Source organism: Rissa tridactyla, chromosome 10 (genome assembly GCF_028500815.1).
Source record: "Rissa tridactyla isolate bRisTri1 chromosome 10, bRisTri1.patW.cur.20221130, whole genome shotgun sequence".
Lineage (NCBI taxonomy): Eukaryota > Metazoa > Chordata > Aves > Charadriiformes > Laridae > Rissa > Rissa tridactyla.
Window position 1 is genome coordinate 4,935,374 of NC_071475.1, and position 19,015 is coordinate 4,954,388.

At 39.7% G+C, this 19,015-nt stretch overlaps 1 protein-coding gene across 1 annotated transcript in view; it reads left to right on the top strand.

The window, feature by feature from the left end:
- The window catches only part of LOC128915690 (netrin-4-like), a 54,842-nt gene extending 40,901 nt beyond the window's left edge, over positions 1 to 13,941 (top strand). Inside the window, exons 6-10 of the mRNA XM_054216417.1 lie at positions 5,706 to 5,919; positions 6,694 to 6,830; positions 7,846 to 7,914; positions 9,052 to 9,222; positions 9,467 to 13,941. Of these exons, the coding sequence (XP_054072392.1) occupies positions 5,706 to 5,919; positions 6,694 to 6,830; positions 7,846 to 7,914; positions 9,052 to 9,222; positions 9,467 to 9,603 (728 nt within the window). The 3' untranslated portion in view covers positions 9,604 to 13,941. The remainder of the gene's footprint in view (positions 1 to 5,705; positions 5,920 to 6,693; positions 6,831 to 7,845; positions 7,915 to 9,051; positions 9,223 to 9,466) is intronic.
- Positions 13,942 to 19,015: the final 5,074 nt, after the last annotated feature.

The window sequence follows — 19,015 nt, forward strand, 5'->3', positions numbered from 1 at the left end:
TTAAGTCAATGGGATCTTTCACGGGTGCATAAAGGCATGCATGAATGCTTGTCACATCAAGATGTAAGGAAAGGGTATTGCAGCTCACTCTAGAGAGCCTCAACTTTTTCAGCAGACTGATGTGTGCACAATGCTTGTACCTGTAATAACTACAGAGTTAAGAGAAACCTGGGAGGGAGGTGGTTAGTCTGTGCCTTTTCCCTTTTATTCAAGGTGAGGAGGAGAAGTCCTATAATGACATTTGACAAATTACCTTAATAGGGTAGTGTTTTGTATGACAAAAGAACTGATCCCCAAACGCTTACCCATGTGGTTTGCAGGCAGTGTGTACGTGTGCCCTTCATGTTATGCTGTACCTCTGCAGAAAGTTTTCAGGGAACGTTTCACTTTAAGTTTCAGGGAACTGCACACCAGTGCAGACAGGCAGGGTTGGTTTGGTTAGAACAGATGCAGTCTGATAGAGGGAAGATTTCACCTCCAGCACCATCATGAGCTCCTTATGCACAGAGCCGATATTAAACTGGAAGTCCTCATGCAAGATGTAAGATAGAGCCTCTCTTCTCCAGAGGGACTTCTCTTTCAGGTTGCAAAACTTGCATTGCTATTAAACTTAATCTGGTGTGGTCTGAGTAAATTGTTCAGGTTGTGTGACCCTGAAAACAACTCTGGTTATTCAGTAAAAAGCAGTTACTGTTTTGAGTGTTGCTAATATGTAAAAAAACTAGACATTTACTTAGACTACCAGGTACATTTCTCTCATACCTAAGCCTGCTGATCATAAATTGAAGAGGTGCCACTTCTGGATTAGCATGTTTTTGAGGATTTAGGTGTACAAATTCCAAGGCATCATCTCACTTTGAGAAAACCAGGCAAACAGTGCCAGACTAACAACACTAAGTGGAAAAACTCACCCACTGGGAAAGTGCTGAAAACAGTAATAAACCGCAAACAGCAGACTGGATGGATGATTCTGCTGAGAGCAACCTGGTCCTCAGCTTCCCATTTTGAACTTGGGGCGGGGGGGATGACACCTCAATGGGAGATCAAACCTTGACCCTTGTGTACAGTAGATACTGAGCTGGGAAAGGAAATCTGATGAAAAAGCTGAATGAAATGCTGTGCTAATCCCTTTGAGAAAGCACGCTTGAAGAGTGCTCTGCCATCCAGAGCAAAGTCTAGGTTCAGCTGTGACATCCCCCTCAGGCTCCCAGAAAGTTAACAGGACACTGCCCAGGCCCAGAAAGAGTCTTTAAGCATTAGTCATAATAATGAACAGCATTCTCTCTTAATCACTGCTGGGGAAAAAAAGTTGTATAACAATTGGATGTCCTGGCACTATCCAAACCACCCTTTTTTGACCCTCCAGTGTGAGACAGCAAAGACATTCCCTTGGAAAAAAAAAAAAAATCTGTTGAAATTTTATATGAATATCTGATATTCCTTTTTCTCTGCAGAGGTAGCCTGCCCCTGATACCTTTGCTTCTCCTGTTCCTAGCAGCTGGGGATGAATGAGAGTCACATCGTGAGCCTTGTTGTAACACTGCTTAGATCTATATTAAAAAAAAAAAAAAAAAAGGCATGAAAAGAGCCCCAGAGCAAGGCACACACCTGCCTGTTATTGGGGGTGACAACACAGGATTAAGTAGTTTGGATATAGACTTGTATGGGAGCTTTGACTCGGAAGCCTAATCGTTTCCTAACCAATGGTTAGAAAAGCTGCTGTATCCTTGGCTCTTTCCTGTGGCTTATTTGGAGGCTTAAGGGATCCTTCTGAAATGGCACCATCTTTTGTACTCACCCTTTGGTTAGCTTAAAAAATAATGCAAGCATGTAGACCCATTAAAAACAGTCTCCAGGAAAACAAGCTTTTTACTCTAAGCACAAGGGTTGAAAATTAAAATGTGCCCAGATGCACGTGCGCACACACACTCTGAAAAGCTCTGCTTCTCTTCCTTTTACTTCAGAGCAGAGGGAGTGAACTTTTAATTGTATTATCACAAAGGCCTGATCACATCTTGGTTCAAAGTCTGTCTTAATCAGGCCTGACCACACACACAGCTGTCTATCTTATTTCCTTCATTTAAGAAACATTACTGGCTGAGTCAATCCCCACATCTGACATGCTTTAAAAATTGCCCTGATTTGGTCACATGCTCCAAAGATGCACATGTATATATCTCAGATACAAAAGGCTTTGTTTCTTTTTTCATTTTGCCTGTTTTTCATTAAATGCCCAGAGTCTGCTCATAGCTATATTTTATGCAGTATAATTAGACAGAAGTTTAAGGCAAGATACCTCAAAGTCCACTGAGTGACTTGGAGCACTTGCTATTTTCCTGTAAGTTGGGACCATATAATTACAACCAATATTATATTTTACATCTGTGTCTAATTACGTGGGAAAGACAGCTGTTGAGGGCAGACAGATTTATTGAGGACTTGAGTGGAGACTGCTGTATGAATTATTCATTTTTCATTATTCCTTGTCTCCTCCTTTTTACAGTAGTTTCTGACAAAACAAACTTAGTGTAGGAGCGAGACTGAAAGGCAAGAGGATGCTTTGTGATACTTTGTGACTGATAGCCAATTCTAAAGTACAATGACGAAATTTTTCATTACACTGCCTGCTGTCAAGGGGAGAACCCAAATAAACCAGCCATCTCTGAGCCAGAACTGTCTGCACACCGTCCCTAACATAATTGATGATGCCTTTGACAAACAAGGCCATTGTCGTGTCGGCTGGTGTTTTGTTAGACAGGGAGGCGGATGGAGAGAAAACTAGGGTTTGCCAAGAGAAAAGAAGCAAAAATCAGCAGGGAAAGATGCTGTGTTGTCAAATATTGGTAAATGTAAAAGCATGAAGTTTTGGAAACTTGCTTTTATGTTTCTTTAATTGTGAGGTTTATGTGCAAATCTGTGGTACTATTAAGCAGATAAAAAACAGTCATCAACAGCATGTGACATGTGGGCTCTTATTTTGGGAGTTACCTTAGATGCACAACTGGGATTTTGGCCATAATACTCTGGAAGCCAGACAATGTACACGCCCAAGCTGAAATGCTAAATAAACACAGACTGAGCAAAGCGTTTGCAAGCCACTTGCATAACTCATCTGAAAGTGTTGTACATTTATTGATTCAGCTTGCTTTCTGATCCACCAGAAGCTGTACCAGTTTCTAACTGGGGAATATGCCCCACAGTTCATTTGGGAACATTAGTTTTCCTGAACTGTACCCCCAAAATAAGGAGGGGGGGGGACTTCTTTCCTCCTCCTCAGTTTCTGCCAATGCTGTCAATCACTGTCCTGTAATACTTTCCCTCAGGGATAGGACGGGAGAAAGTCTTATCTTCCTGAATCAGGATCTAGTCTCAGTGATAGGTAGTCTAATGATGCAGATTTACCCATCTGTTATGTGACCCTAACTGATGAAACCTGAAAACCAGAAATAAAATGGGAATAAAGACAGACCCAGAAGTTGCAGAAATACACAAAATTTAAGGTGAAAAATCCACAAGTAGATCCTACATACGGAGATACTACAGTGAAATAAGAAACCTGGATTCCAGCCAACCCAGGTGTCAGCAACCTCTTACTTCTTGTGGCTCAGACCTGTCTGCAGTAAAGGGAGCATATGTTTCCCCTCCTCATCCCCAAATCTATGACATGCATTTTTTTCAGTGATGGACAGAACTAAGTGTCTCCTCTTTTAGGGTGATGTAGTCAGCCCCACAAAAATCTGGGCAAAAATAATTCAAGTTGAGCAGCAACAAATCAGAACTTGCCTTTGAAACTGTCAGTGCTAATGAGCACTTCGTTGTTACACCTGCTCTCCAGAACTGACAGCAAAATCCCTGGGTTTGCTCCCAAAGTCAAGACTGCTTTGTGGCAAACAGGCGAGCCTGCTGCCATCCGCCAACCAGCTCATTGTGTTGAGTACATTGCCCATGACAGCACGCTTATTTTCTGTCCTTAGGCTATTGTGCTAGTGTCCCTTGAAAACAACAGACTGAGATCTGTCTACAGCAGAGTGTAATAATATTATTAAAAATATTGGCATAAAGAACACAGGACATGGTGAAAAAATAACTACGTAGTAAGCACATCATAAGAGAAATGTCCTTTATACAAAATTGCTCACCCTTTTTCTCGTACTATTTTCAAAAGATATTTTCTTTTCTTGCGCATCAAATATGGGGTTGCAGATGAAAGTGAATCTGTCTCTGCTACACTTAACACTCTTTATAGTCATATGCTTGTCCCTTCCCCTTGGAAAATGATGTGTGGAATGAGTGTTCATTTGGTCTCTTATCTGTGAGCTCATGAAGAAAAGTAGTTTGATTAGAAGCAATGATGGGCAAACTTCAAAAGCTTTGGAGATCATGTTTGGTTCAGATAAGCATCCAAAAGGCTGGCCCCTGATCCAAGCTATCTAAACACCTTGGGTGTCCAACATTTAACTGAAAATCTCTGTTAAAGCAGGTCTTAGCCACAAGATTTTTATTTCTGCCCTCTTCCAGATGGATGAAGTAGCGATGCATTTCCTTTTCAGTCTCTGCTACAGGCAAAAGCCAGGCTATGCCGCTTTGTTAATACGAAAAAGAGGTGAAATATGAAGGCCTGGAGTTCAGCTCAGTTCTCATTTTAATCAAACTTGTTTGAATATCAGAAATAAGTGGGTATGTTTATTGCTTATATTTTACCTCTGCAGAGCTGTTGGCACAAGGCTTGACCATCTCAGCTAGCCTCTGCACTGATGGAGAGGAGTCAACTGTGTTGGCTTTGCACCACTATCTGTATATTACTTTCTACCTCACTCCCCGATGCTGTCACATTGGGGATGTACTGGTGGCGTGGGATTATGACAATTTAATGTCTGTGAAGGCAGAGTTGCCCATAGGAGCTGTAGCTCTCTGTTTTACCGCCAAGTTGCCTTGAGTTGCCAGGCTGGTGTCAAATTAGCAGTAGCATTAGAAAGATCTGAGGTTTTTTTCCTCCTGTTTTCTCAGCTCCAGCTACACGTAAAATACATCTAGTGAGTTTAGAGATCTTCTCTCATTCTGTCCACCTTCCTTGTAACAAATCTGCTCATGTATTTGTACAGAAAATTTCATCAGCTTCCTTACACACATACAATACTGCATGGTGAGATGTGTCCCTTAGAACTCACACTGAAGGGAATTTGTGGCCTTTTTGAGGCAGAAATAGAAAAACTGTTTCAGGTCATCTGAACCACCTGCATAAGCCACATCTATCCCCAGAGTAAAGAGTACTTTTGTAATCTCTGTGTTCACAGGAAAGACAACATGGGCAATAGCTACCACTTTTTACCTCATCCATGCTAGTGAATCTTTTTGCAAAACACTTTAAAAGTGAATCACCTGCAAGCCCCTTTAAAAATAAACACACGGTGGAGGCTTCTTGCCACCACTTCAAAACCCTGTATGGTCCAGATTTATGTAGTAGGGAAGAACTGACTTTCATACATAAAAGAGTCCCAGTTGTACTTGTTTTGCTGTGCTTATTGAGTTAAAAAGAAACAAAAATAATATTGCAAATGTAGGCTGACAATGCAACGTTTACCAGTTCTGACAAAACTTCTGAGCATGAGGAAGAGGGAACGAGTTTATCAGCCTTGAAAAAATGTCACTTAACCAGATGACCCCTGGGCACATAATCTCAGTCACCTCTTACCGTATCTCCATAGCTTGCGCCTGCCAGCCAATGGGTTCAGCCAACGCAACTTTCAGCAGAAGCTGGCGATGCCACCCCAAGACGGGATTCTGCTACTGCAAGCCGGGTGTGGCGGGCCCCAACTGCGATAGATGTCTCATGGGCTACTGGGGCTTTGGAGAAAATGGCTGTCGCCCTTGTGACTGTGCCAGAGACTGCGACCAGCATACTGGAAACTGTTTCAATGGGTAAAGAAGCCCTCCTTTGGGTTCACTTTGAGATGGGGTTCTGTGAAATGCAACAAAGATTAACTGAACTACTGCAGCAATGGCAGTAATTGAAGGATGCTGGAGGGTGCACAATCATTTGAAAAGGTGGCTGTAAATCATAAAAGGTTTCTTAGATTCCATTTGGTGGCTGGCACACTTTCAAGTCTGTTGTATTATCCAAGGCAATCTTGAAATGATGACTTTTTGCAGTAATCATAGCCAACTCCACAACGCCGTGGAAATATGTACAGCATCTTTACATACGCCTGTTTGCCTTGGAAATAGATGTAAGAGTCTGGAGTGCTTGCCTCTCATTTGTGCCCAGGGAAAATGAACTACAAGGTCTCCCTCTTGTTTCTAGAGGGCAGGCATCTGTACCCTAAATGTGCATTAATCAGTACAGAAATCCTATGATTTGCTGAGTGACTGCTGTTTAATGGGTCCTGCAGTTGTCCTCAGTTCCTACTGACGTCAACAAGTGGTTACTAACTTAATTCAGTAAAAACAAACAAATAAAAGCAAAAACGGTCCAGCACATATTTACCTTAAAAAATGTTAAATCAGCAGTGGTAAGGCCTAAATAAAACCCTAGATCTTGTGATCTCCCTATATGGCATGAAGTCTTGCTCTTATTTGCACTCCTAACCTGAGGAAAGCAAGGTCATCTGTTTGGATACAGCCACATGCTACAAACATTTGCTTCCCACCCATCTCCTGTCCTAACCAAGTTTTCTGTTTTATGTGTCCCCCCAGCTATGACAATGAGCCATTCTTTAACATTCCCATTGGGGGACGAATCCCTGACCTTGTGCAAATGCCAACCAACGAGAGCGAAGAGGAATGGAAATGGAACGACCATGAGCAGGGATTTTCTGCACTGAGGCACCCAGGTACAGCCCAGAGTCTGGGACCATCAGTAACTCCACTCACTGCCAGTTCTTTCTTCTCTCCACCCTGACTTAAAGTCCCCCGCTCATCTCTAGCTTGTCTGGCCCCCATCTGCTGGCAACATCTGCTAATCTGAACTATACAGGTTATCATTACGCTTGCATTGTTATTTCCCAAACCAACTGTACTATCCAACTTTGGTTTTGGAAATTGGTAAATCATGAGTAAGATTGTGTGGAAAAAATACTCTCCTTTTGTTGTTGTAATTATAATCATAATGCTTATGGTTTTACACTGCTCCTTCTCAAGCATTCAGGTGCCACGCAGAACTTCAAATGCTATTTGTAAAAAGATCATGTCAGCCATCAGTGAAATGCACCACCTGTGGGGTGGGATGCAAGTGATTTTAAGAGTAAGATATTCCTCATAGCACAAGAGCTCAGGAGAGAAAGTAAAGCACACTGTATCCAGCTAAAGTTACAAAGCAAGCAGGCTATAGAATGAGGTGCAGCCTTTAATACTTAAATAGTTCTGTTTTGCTTGCCATGTATGAAAGTCAGCGCTTGTCAGTATCAATGGCTTCCTAAGACCCAGAGGTAATAGTGCCACCTATTGCATATTTTGACTTCTCTGAGATGGGCATTACCTTAATACCAGCAAGGATCAGCATTTCTTAGCTTATGGGATCAAACAAGGGTATTACTACTTATGTGATTTACACCTGGATCTGATTCTTACAAATCTCTCTATTAGTATCAGTTTAACTGTATAACAGACCCCATGAGAGCTGCATTTTACTTGACAGTACTGATCAGATTTCAGAAGAATTATTGTATCACCTAACAAGAAACAGATTTGCAAATAACTGAGTTCACTATCAAACTTACTCTTCAAAGTCCATCCAGATTATGGGAATTATATACATATAACTGTATAACTGAGCACCATTTGCTTTTCTTTTTTCTCTTGTGTCCTGGCTCTTCTCCAACCCTTTGTGTTCTGTGGTTCCCCTGCCAGAAAAGTGTGTGTGCAAAGAAAAGGTGCTTGGAAGTGTCACTGACTTCTGCCAAATGAAATACGCTTACGGTAAGTGGGTGACATGCCCTCAAGGTATGATAATTTCCCCTCTATGCGTGTTATTAACTGATAGCTACGAAAAATGACAGGACTGGTTAAGTCATGAAATAAGAGGTAGGATTTCTTCTGACTTTTTTGTCTAGTGACACGTCCAACTTCTGATCAGAGCTGAATAGCACTTTTCACACACGGCTCCACAGTGTCTCCTTTCCACTCAGTTACCTTCCCTATTTACAGTAGAAGGAGTGCTAGACTTGTAAATCAGTGGCCTCTACATCAAGAACAAATGATAAAAACCTTGCATCTAAACTGCCATTGTTTTTGCACTCATTATGCAGGTTCAAATGGCCACGCTAGTTACCAGGAACGTATTTAATACTGTGGTTTATGAACACCGGGTTCATGCCATTGCATGAAGCAAGAAAAGAAAGCTCTGGGATCCAAAGGTTTGATGTGCTTGTGTCATGACACAACAAAGCCTGCTTGTGGGGCCGATCTAGATGAGACTACCCAGCCAAAAAGTTATGGGATCCTATTAAATTAAAGGAACAGAAATTTATCATGGCAACCAGATGTTAGGCCACAAAACAAAAATGCTTTTTCTGGTTTGTTGTGCAATCGTGGAATTTTAGCCATGTGACATGCCTGCAGTTTGATGGGAAACTTCCTGACTTCCTCCCGGTAGAGCAGACCGTCCCTTCCCCTAGAACAAAATTTTTGAGAGGCCAGTGTTAAAGCTCAACACAAGTTTTCAAATTGCAAAATATAAAGCCTAGAATCAGCGCATTTAAAATCAGAGTGTTAGCTGCCGATCTGTTTTTTCTACCCTTTCTATGTATACATACAAGTGCTTTCCTATGATTGCCAAGCATTTGACATCAGCCCATTAAAAAGTAGTTGCTAAATAACATGATGAAAGGATTAGTTATCTACTTCAATAGAAAAATCTACTTTTTATTCTCCAAATTTATTTAGAAGAACCATGACTAAAGTGGACAAGCACTGGATGGAATACCCTTTCTGCACCACTGCAGCTTTTTTTTCACGTCTTCTCTCAAGGTGTTAAAATTCTACCTTTTAGCAGCATGAATGAAAATTCATTTAGAAATTCATGGTTGGTCCCTATCTTGATATGTTTTCTGGCAGTGATAAAAGCAAGAATCCTATCAGCTCATGACAAAGGGACCCACGCAGAAGTTGTTGTGAAAGTGAAGAAGGTCCTGAAATCAGGAAAAGTGAAAATTGCTCGGAGCAACCGAAGCATTTACCCAGAATCCTGGACCAACAGGGGATGTACATGTCCCATTCTCAATCCTGGTAAGGACAAAATGCTTGCCAGGTATTTTTCTTCCCCTGTAAACAGTGGTGATAATTCATTATGAACATTAGCTATGGCTGCTCGGCGCTTCCCAGCAGCCTTTCTGTGGCACACGGATAAACTGGATGAAGCTGGCTAAGATGCTCCGTGACAGATGCTTGTCATGACATAGAGAAATTCTGCATTTAGTTCTGTTTTCTTCTACATTTATTGACTGAGGTTTTGTTTGTTTGTTTAAACTAGGTACTGACTACCTTATAGCAGGCCAGGAGGACTCTAGGACCAGCAAACTCCTTGTGAACATGAACAGCCTTGTGAAACCCTGGAAAGCATATTTGGGAAAACAAGTATCAGATATTCTTCGAACTGGGTGCAAATAATTTATGCTTCAGAAGTTACAGTGCTGAACCTTGCCTTTTAGTAACACTGCAGCGAAAGGTGTAGTTATTTCACGCGTTCCCATTCAACAAGCTCCTAGCTGAAGCAATGAAAGCAGAGATACCATCCTTTCTCCTTTCACGTGCTTAGACAGGAAACTTGGGACATGACTACTTTTTTCACAAAGTGCACAGCCTTATTATACAAAATTAACTAGTGCATCATACATAGGTTGCAAGTCAACTCTTCATTTGAGCCTGATTCCACACAGCCGGAGAATCATTTTACGAGGCAAAAAGATATGGATTAGTGTTTCCATACTTAGGTCAGAGCCTGATATTAATATGTATAAGCTGCTTACATTCATTACTTGGGTGTAGTTTTCTTTATAAGTGACCACTAACAGGCAGCAATTTCTTTCAGCTTTACAAGTGGCATAATACTAAAGCAGCATGTCAAATAATACTTATTTAAAAGAGCTCAGGCTGATTTAACATCAGACTGCAATTATGCCAATATAACGGGTTGCTTTCTAGAAGGAAATATTATCCCATTGCTGAACAGAAACAAACTAACATGTGACTTGTCCTGGGACAAGGTCCTTTATAGATGTACCTTGCTATCATCAGTGCTTAGTGCCGAGGTCTGCTGCAGAAAGCACCTTGGCTAAAACTTGATTCCATTTGCTCTTTGCTGGTCATTTTGCTCTTTGCTGTAGTACTTTAGTCTGCAACACCACACAGGTTTCACAGCGATTACCAATAAAAAGCCTTATGCTAGGAAAGAACCAAAACACGTGAGAAACTAGTAACTGCTAACGTTGAGATTGTAACACTACAAAAGCTATAAGGCAGAAGCAGGAGGTAAATTAATTGGCTGGACTGTGTATGAGGCAGCTATAATTACTGTGAGAGCAACCTGGCTATTCAAACTGTGCTTAAGACCACTGGCATTTGATTGCACTTAGCACTTTCATTCTGCTTTATTTCTCTCGGTCATACTTCAGGTTAAGTTACTGAAGCCAGGCTTCTTTCCCGTTGTGATGGGGATTATCTTTCCCTCCACAGAAGGACAGGAGTGGTAACATCTGCACTCCAGGTAACAGTTCTGTTCTGCAAAACCATTTTTTCTAAATCAATTTTACCCTACCTTATAGTAATTAAGGGGTAGTTACTTAAATCATTCCCTAACACAGTATTTTGAGTAAATTGTAGTTTAAGACCTGTGTCCCCTGTTTAAGGACTCACGATCGAATGAAGCCGGCTGGAGCACATTCTCTCATCAAGTAAAGCAGAAATTATAATGAGTCAGTCTATTCTTTCAGGGGGTTACAGAGAAAAGCATGCACACATGCTACTTTTGCATATTTCTATTCCATGTCTATAATTTTTTTAATGCTCTCAGGAAAAGGAGGTATCTTCATTTAGCACTGTCTGACTGGCACATGGAGTATCTAGAAAAACCTAATACTAATGCAGAAGGATGGAAGTCCCAGTCTACAACTTAGGCCATCAGTTTGTTCTCTTTATCACTGGGAACCCGAAAAAACAGCTTATTTCATTCCATTTGTTGCTGTGCTCCTTTTAGCTTTATGTTGGTTGAACAGCAGAAAAATCCTGAGCTCATTTGGAAATGGATGACAGGCAGATATTTACAAAATAAAAGCCCCACTTTTCTCCCAACAGCACATAAACAGTGTTTCTTCCTCCCCCCTTTCTTCAGAAAGTCTCCCCTCCTCCAATGCCATTGCTTTCCGCTCTTTCACTTCATTATTTATTTGTTGTTACCTAAAGCGGTATCCAACTATGTGGCATCTCCAACAAGCCATTTAATTAATGCAATAAAACACTTTTTAACCAAGGAATTTGGCTTAATTTGAAATGTCAGCTTACAAAAATGAAGAGCATAGCAACTGCTTTCTTTACTGTCTCCAGAAATTGTCTCACAATTAAAAGATTGACTAGTTCTCTTTCAAATATCAATAAAAATAAAGATGTGTACATGAATTTACAGTCTGTTCTCAAAGGGCCTCTCAGAATAAATGAAAATTAAGTGTAGGTTTAGAACTAAGCTAAAGAACATGCTTTTCAACACAAGCCATTTTACCTGCAGGGGACCTTATTTAATGATGATGATATTCCACTTTGGTTTATAGTCAGTACCATATTAAGGCAAACTCCCATATTCCACTTTTTATGCCAGACTGGTGATTTTGTGGGAAGGGTAAAACATCTGGGTAGTTCCCTTCTGTGGATGCAAGTTATTTTTTAACATGGTCATTTACAAGCACTTCTAGCTACTGCCAGTAGCAATAATATTTGGAACAAGAATATTGATACCCTGGTATGTTCTCTCAGGGCCTGTTATAATACACTGATTAACGACTACGAAATGCAAACACTGATATATGCAAACAAGACAGTCATCAATATGTCACATATTTCAGATATCTCAAAAGTAGGTGATACATACACAAACACTTTAGAGAAAAGTGTAAAGCGAGTTGGGGAAACCAAAAATATTTGGCTAATCCCTCCTCCTCCTTCTAATTTCCCGTTCTTTTTGAATTTCAAATTTACTTGCAAGTATCTGTATAGCTAAGTCTACTTCATTCCCTCCATTAGTTGGAAACATTCCACATTTTGTTTTACCTAATAGTTTTGTTTAATGGTTTTAGCTCTATAGAGTAGCGGTTATTCCATAAGCATGGAATTTAATTTGAAAGTGAAAAATGAAAGAACATTAGGGTGAGTCAACACTGCAAGTCAACTTTTTATTGGTATCACTACTTCTGCTAATCAGGTATCTCTTCAGTTCACAGAGAAGGAAAATAAAAGAATAAAGTTGTAACTCACACAGAGCTACCACGTGCAATCTCTTTATTCTGCGGTGCTACAATCCAGGTAGCTTCTCTGAAAAAAAGTATCTAAATAGAAGTGAACCACATAGATCAAGTTACAACAGTTATTGATTAAAGAAGAGATGAGAAAGTTTAAATGGATCACCATTAGACTTTGGAAAGAAAAAGAGTTACTTTCTTGTGTATTGGTACCTGAAATGAGGATGAGCACGAGACAGTGCAAGATGACAACTGGCTTCCTAGTAGAAGCTGTTACATACTCCTCAAAACAAGCAAACAAGGTCACACGTTGTAAATTAAAAGAACTACCATAGAAGGTATGATATTCCTGTACCAAAAAAAAGAATTGTTTTGTAGGCCTATGTACAGTATCATATACCTTGTGATCCTCTCTGTGACTGCATGTCTTAGGTGGCACAATAATACAAAGAACGCTAACATGGAAAAAAGGATGCATTTGCCCAATACAGAAGCGACAGGACAGCTTTTTAGTACGTCTAAAATTGGATCCATCTTTAAAATGGCCACATGAACAACCCTACAGCACCCAGACAAGGTAGCCCATAAGCAGTAGCAACCACATACCAAACAGTAGCAATGATGTATCACTTGGAAATCCTACATAAGGATGAAATAAAAGCCTTTAACCCACAAGAAAAAAAGTCCGGAAAGCTGTGGAAAATTTGTAATAGGGCATGTGATAGCTTGAAGCAGAAGTACATGCAACTTTCCACAGACAGCAACAAACTCAGGATGCTGGAGGTCAAAATAGCTCTCTGTAACAGCTGTGCAGCAGGTGTATCCATGAATACATGATCATTCTGGCAACGTGGACCCCTAAAGCATCAAAGTAGTTCATTAAATGGCCATTGTGAGTGCTGAGCCCTAACTCCAACGTACCGACATACTGCTGCTAATGCTTCTCCAGCTTCTGCTCTTGGCAAGCAGCTAAGGAGGAAAACTTACCCATGGCCAACCTTTGTGCGCTGCACTTCTGAGTGCGGCTCACTGCTATAAAGAATAAGTTTTCTCTGTAGCATTTACCATGTCTCATAATTTTTCCATGCTGCCTGATGTAAGCTTTCTTTGAACTGATATAATTCACATCCTGTGCTCCTTCAAGTCCCCAACACCTGGAAAAGTTACTGTGTTATTTGTTATGTGTTGTAGCACTTTTTTTTTTGTACTTAAAACTTCAATTAAAAATACTCAGACATTTATATCGATGTGAGGTCTGGGATCTATTTTTAAAATTTTAAACCATGCAATTCTCAAACCACGTGCATGTTAATTCTTTTTAAGTTAATAAAAAACCCACAAACACTGCAAACATCAGGCTCTTGCTTTGATAGCGTTAGCACAGAGTCAGGCAAATGGAGAAAAGCATTTAGCTAATAAGGCAATCACGATACGTGTTATTTTTCTACTGAGCAACTTGCCAAAAAGAAAACAAATGTGCGTTTGGTATGAGAACATGTACAGATTAGAAACACCAAACAGGTACAGTTAATTTAATTAAATGGCATGTTAATTCAATAACTGATCAAAACTCAATCCTGTAAAATCTTACATGTAGGTACTTGTAGGAGCTTAATTCCCAGAAGAAACACACACATGAAGTTTTACTGGTTTGAAGTCTAAAAAAAAAAATACTTAACACATCCTAAAATAATTTCTTTACACAAATTTGATTTGTGGGATGCAAGGGGTGAAAATAGCAATGCATGACAGGTAGGTAGGAGATGCCTTACCTTTAAATGCTCAGGACTTAGGCAGATAGAAGTCTGTTCGTGTAGGTCTCCATACTTAAAAATCAAGGCAGTGTATAACAGAGACTTACCCTTGCAATTCTACATTATAGTTGCACTTACTCTTTTGGGTCCTGTACAAGTTCTTACCTTACCTGTAGACTTCTATTGAAAAAACTGTACATCTAAGACCCAAGTCTTCATTCTTCACACATTAATGACATCATAAATACTGCCATCATGCTTTTGCCTTGCAGCTAATAAATATTATGATGTACCACTTTCAAACGCACAGGTCTGAGACTTAAAAGCAACTTTTGACCCAGGAGACTGTCCCTGTATATTGGTACTAGATCGTAGCTTTAGGTCAGGTGTACTGCTTTCATGACAAGTAACATAGGCCAACATGGGACAATGTACAGTGCAAGTTCTGCTAGCCCAGATACTCAAGCCCTTGTCTCTTTGCAATTGAAAAATTGTGAGTCTACCTCTGAAAATATTAACTCCATTTCATTTGTAACATGGCCTTTATGAGAAAAATCACAAGCATTGAGGATACTTCAATCATTAACTGTGCAGGTAACACCCATTAATAACATGTTACACACTCCCAATATAAAAACATAATGGTTATCAACTGGACTACTTCTAAATCAGCAGCTTCACACAGCATGGGAAATGGTAACTACAAACATGGCATCCGACTATCAAATTCTGCCAACCTTTGCTTGTTCCATGCAGGGCCAAATTGGAAGAAAATCAGTTGGATCCAACCTAGTTCATTAGTTTAGGTTCTTTATGTTGCAAGGAGAGAGATGGCCCCTTGGGCCAGGTAAGGGAACAGAGCCAATACGCGTAAGGAGAAATGTGACTGATTGTAGGGGAAAATGAAGCAATAATAGTATTGGGGGGCATATGAGAAGGGGACAAAATAGAAAGCAAAAGGAACAGGGTGGAGGCAGCAACACTCATAACAGTAAGGTCAGAAGCTGCAGACGTAAATCAAACCCCCCTCTCCCATGTGTGCATATGAGGGGATGCTTTCGCTTTCTGAGAAAGCATAAGGAACTTGTCATGTTCAGAAACAAACAAATCAACTGAACCTGTCATCACATCTGGTACAGCAAATCCTATGTCCACTTGTCCTTCACATCATTGTTGCAGCATCTGGGTTAATCTGCAATGTGTAATCACTACAAATCTTCCTGTGCTCTTTGTTTTGGCTATAACAAGGCCATCATGAGCTCTCTGCTCACAGATATATCAATACCAATTTGTAACATTTGTAAAAAAAAAAAAAACCAACCAAAAAAACCCCCCAAAAACCCCCCCACAACAACAAAAAAAACCCCAAAAAAACCCCAAACCAACACACACAACCAACTGCCCTCCCTGCCCCTCCCCAAAAAAAACAAACCACAACAGCAAAGACATTTCTACTTGTTCAGAGATTGCTCCTCCATTCAGGCTCTAGCTGCTCACTATAGTTTATGGTAAGAACATGGAATTCACTGGAGGAGACACATACACAAAAAAGAAGAAACAAAGGAAAAGTCCAAGGAATCTTGAGGAAAGTAAAGTCAGTAACAGACAAGAGAAAAATCACAGTCCTACATTTGGCAGCCATGGGCATACTTTCCACTCCTGACACCACTGGGCAAAGCTTGCCACTTCAACTTTATTTTCCTTGATTTACAAGAAGTTTTTCTGTATATCAAGCAGCAAACACTGCACTCTCCACAAGCAGAACAAAGTATTTCATAATTTCAATAAAATTAGCAAATGGCAGAAAATTAATTTAAGAAAATTAATTTAAGAAAATTCCAAACATTCCAGGTGTTTTGTACAGGGCTACTTTCAGTGGATCTAAATGCATGAAAAGGCTGTTACAGCTTGAACCACTGGATGAATGCACAGCGTACTCTAGTCACAAACCCTTGTGCTTCTGGAAGTGATGGGTGCAAAACTCACTGCAACCTTTTACTAATGGTATTAACATGTTAATGGCAGCAGTCGTCTGAACTGCTCAGAGTGTCTTGCAGAAACAGTTATGTATTACATTTACTAATATTTCACTAGTTTAGCAGTCTTTGGCCTATTTCTTGGCCTTCATAGTATCAAGATATATCAATATTTGATACATCTGCTCCTTATTCCACGCTCAGCTACAAATCCGTAAGTCTTGAACTATAATTCTAGTCGTCTTACCCTATGCAGTCAGAACTAGCCTACAGTGAAGAAGACTTTAAAAAAAAAAAAAAATCTAACATCTTACTGTTTCAGGCCTTGAGAACTTCATGTTCTAGCTATGAATTCGCCACCAAATTACCTAGTTTGATATTTTAAATAATGTCACACTGATCCATTAATCACATTAGGTACTATCTAGCATCAGTGGGAAAGAATTATAAACATTGGTGTTACAATCATTGTTGCAGTTCTTCACTCTTCCTCTGTACGGTGGGTCTTCTCTCAAGTTCTCAGGATCACTAACAAAATATCAGCTCCAGAGGGGTTAAAAGCAGTTGAAAAACAACTGCAGACAGGCTGGTGCTGTTCAACAAAATTAAGTCATGTCCAATGAATAGTGACGATTAAGAATAAATGACAAACTGCTGGTAGCTTCTCTACACTACCCCACGCTGACACTGCTAGAATTTTAATGAGAAGTATAAACAAGAGTCTAAGAAGCATATAATATCGGTTTTTATTTCCTAGGAATAAGAAAGTAGGTTCTACCTATTTAGGTAACAACTTTGCTCAAAGAGATTCATTGACGTGTGATCAGATAAGTGCCCTAGATGAACAGGTGACATTGCTGTCAGGTTTAACAAGGACATTCTCAATAAGAACTGCAGAGGATATAGATCTTGTTTCCAACACAACCCTGCCAGATCACCAGATCTAACGATCCTTAGAACGAACTGCAAGATAAACACCTCCCTCTAGAAACCATTGTGTTCATTACTCCTGTTTCAGGGAAGAAGGAAGAAAAGGTCATTTTTGCACCTGAAGTAAGGTCATATCTCTAGGAAAGTTACTAAACACAAATTAAAGTTAGGTCTTTGAAATGCAGATAGGCTGTACTGCAGAGAAAAGAATAACAAACTAATGAGTAACTTTTAAGCACATTCTGAAAATGCAACTTTATCTAATTTTAACCACTTTTCAGTAGTTAACTATGTTTTAGAATATATTTTATGTTAAAACAATCACTTATAAGAGGCAAGTTCTATAGGCAATATTTATCTGCGTCAGAAGATGTGATATATGCTCCACTGATTCAAGTTTAAGTTGATTGCAGGAACAACCCATTCTAACAAACAAGTTATCACAAGTTCTATATGAATTCGTGGCCTGCATCATGCAGGGCTCCAGCCAGTTGGTAACAGTCCTACCCAGCCTTCAAAACTCTGGCTTTTTTCACCACTGCATTAACTCCAGAATTACAAGGGTGTGCAATAACTGAAGAATAATTATTAAAACTGGAAAACTGAAGTATTACATAGCAACATTGTACAAGGCAGTATTTTAGGAGCAATGACAAAATGCAGCTTCTTATCATCTGCTTATTTCAAAGGTTTGCCACATATTGCTAGGGATCATTTTATCATCTTTATTACATACTAAAATAACCACTGATTGATTTTAGATTTAAAATGGGAGCATGCAACTATATGAGGAAAATCACGTCAACAAAGCAATGCTGGGAAACAAAATAGAAAGAAAGAGTTACATTATCTATACATAGACAACTGCATTAGTATACATAGCAAAAAAAAGAAATTCCAGACAATTTATTTTTTCCCCTGTTCATCTAGAGTTAAGAAAAAAAAGAAGTCTACTACTAGAGGTGGAATTCTGTAATACTTTCAATGGATATATAATGGTCAAGACAGACAACTTGACCCTTAAACTGCATCATCAAAATCAGCTGCAGGGTCCACACTGAATAGTTTCTCTTTCTTTACTTTCATGGGTCCAAAGAAGTGGCAATATGTATGTACTGTTGATCTGCCTTCTAATTCCTAATTCTTCACTGAAGTGCAAGCTCTACTACATGGTTGTCCAAACTTAAAATCCAGAAGGAGGTTTGACTGCATTTTACTTCTCTTAACATAGCAAAATACAAATTCTATGGCAGGAAACGTACTCTAAGAACTAAAGTGGAAAACAGGAGGGACTGGATTCTATGTCTCAACATCTAGCCCTAGTTCCTTGTCAAGGAAGTCTTCATTACTATTTTAAGCTTTTAATGGTGAAAAATATATATATACACATATGTATATGTATACAGATGCTAGAAAGACTGTTACAGAGGATAAATCCAAAACCTGTATAGCATTGAGGCAACATGGAAAAGAAAAGCACAGCAGAAAAAAAACCCAGGAGGCAAACTCTTCTTAGAACAGAGCACCCCTTCACAAACAGGTCTTGCTTCTTCACAACTAATGCACTGGATTTCCATTTGAACAACCAAAAGCTTGGGTGCATGAGATTTTTTTTTTTTTTTTTAATTTGGTGCCCAGTGGTTATCTGATTGCCTAAGATTTCATTTTCATGGTCCAATTGCCCAAGTGCCAAGGTTTATCACTGCTGCTTTTGTGCCCATTCACTCAGGCTAACTTGGCATTTGTCTTCCTACACCTGAAAGAGTCACATTGAGAAGCTCTGTCACACTTCGTTTCTTTTAAAAGCAAAGAGATACTGAGAGTACCTGCTGTCCATGCCTCAGAACTGAGCAGCTGTCAGTCACTTAATTGCCTACAATTTTTTTTAAAGGATCCAACAGCTGTACTGAAATAT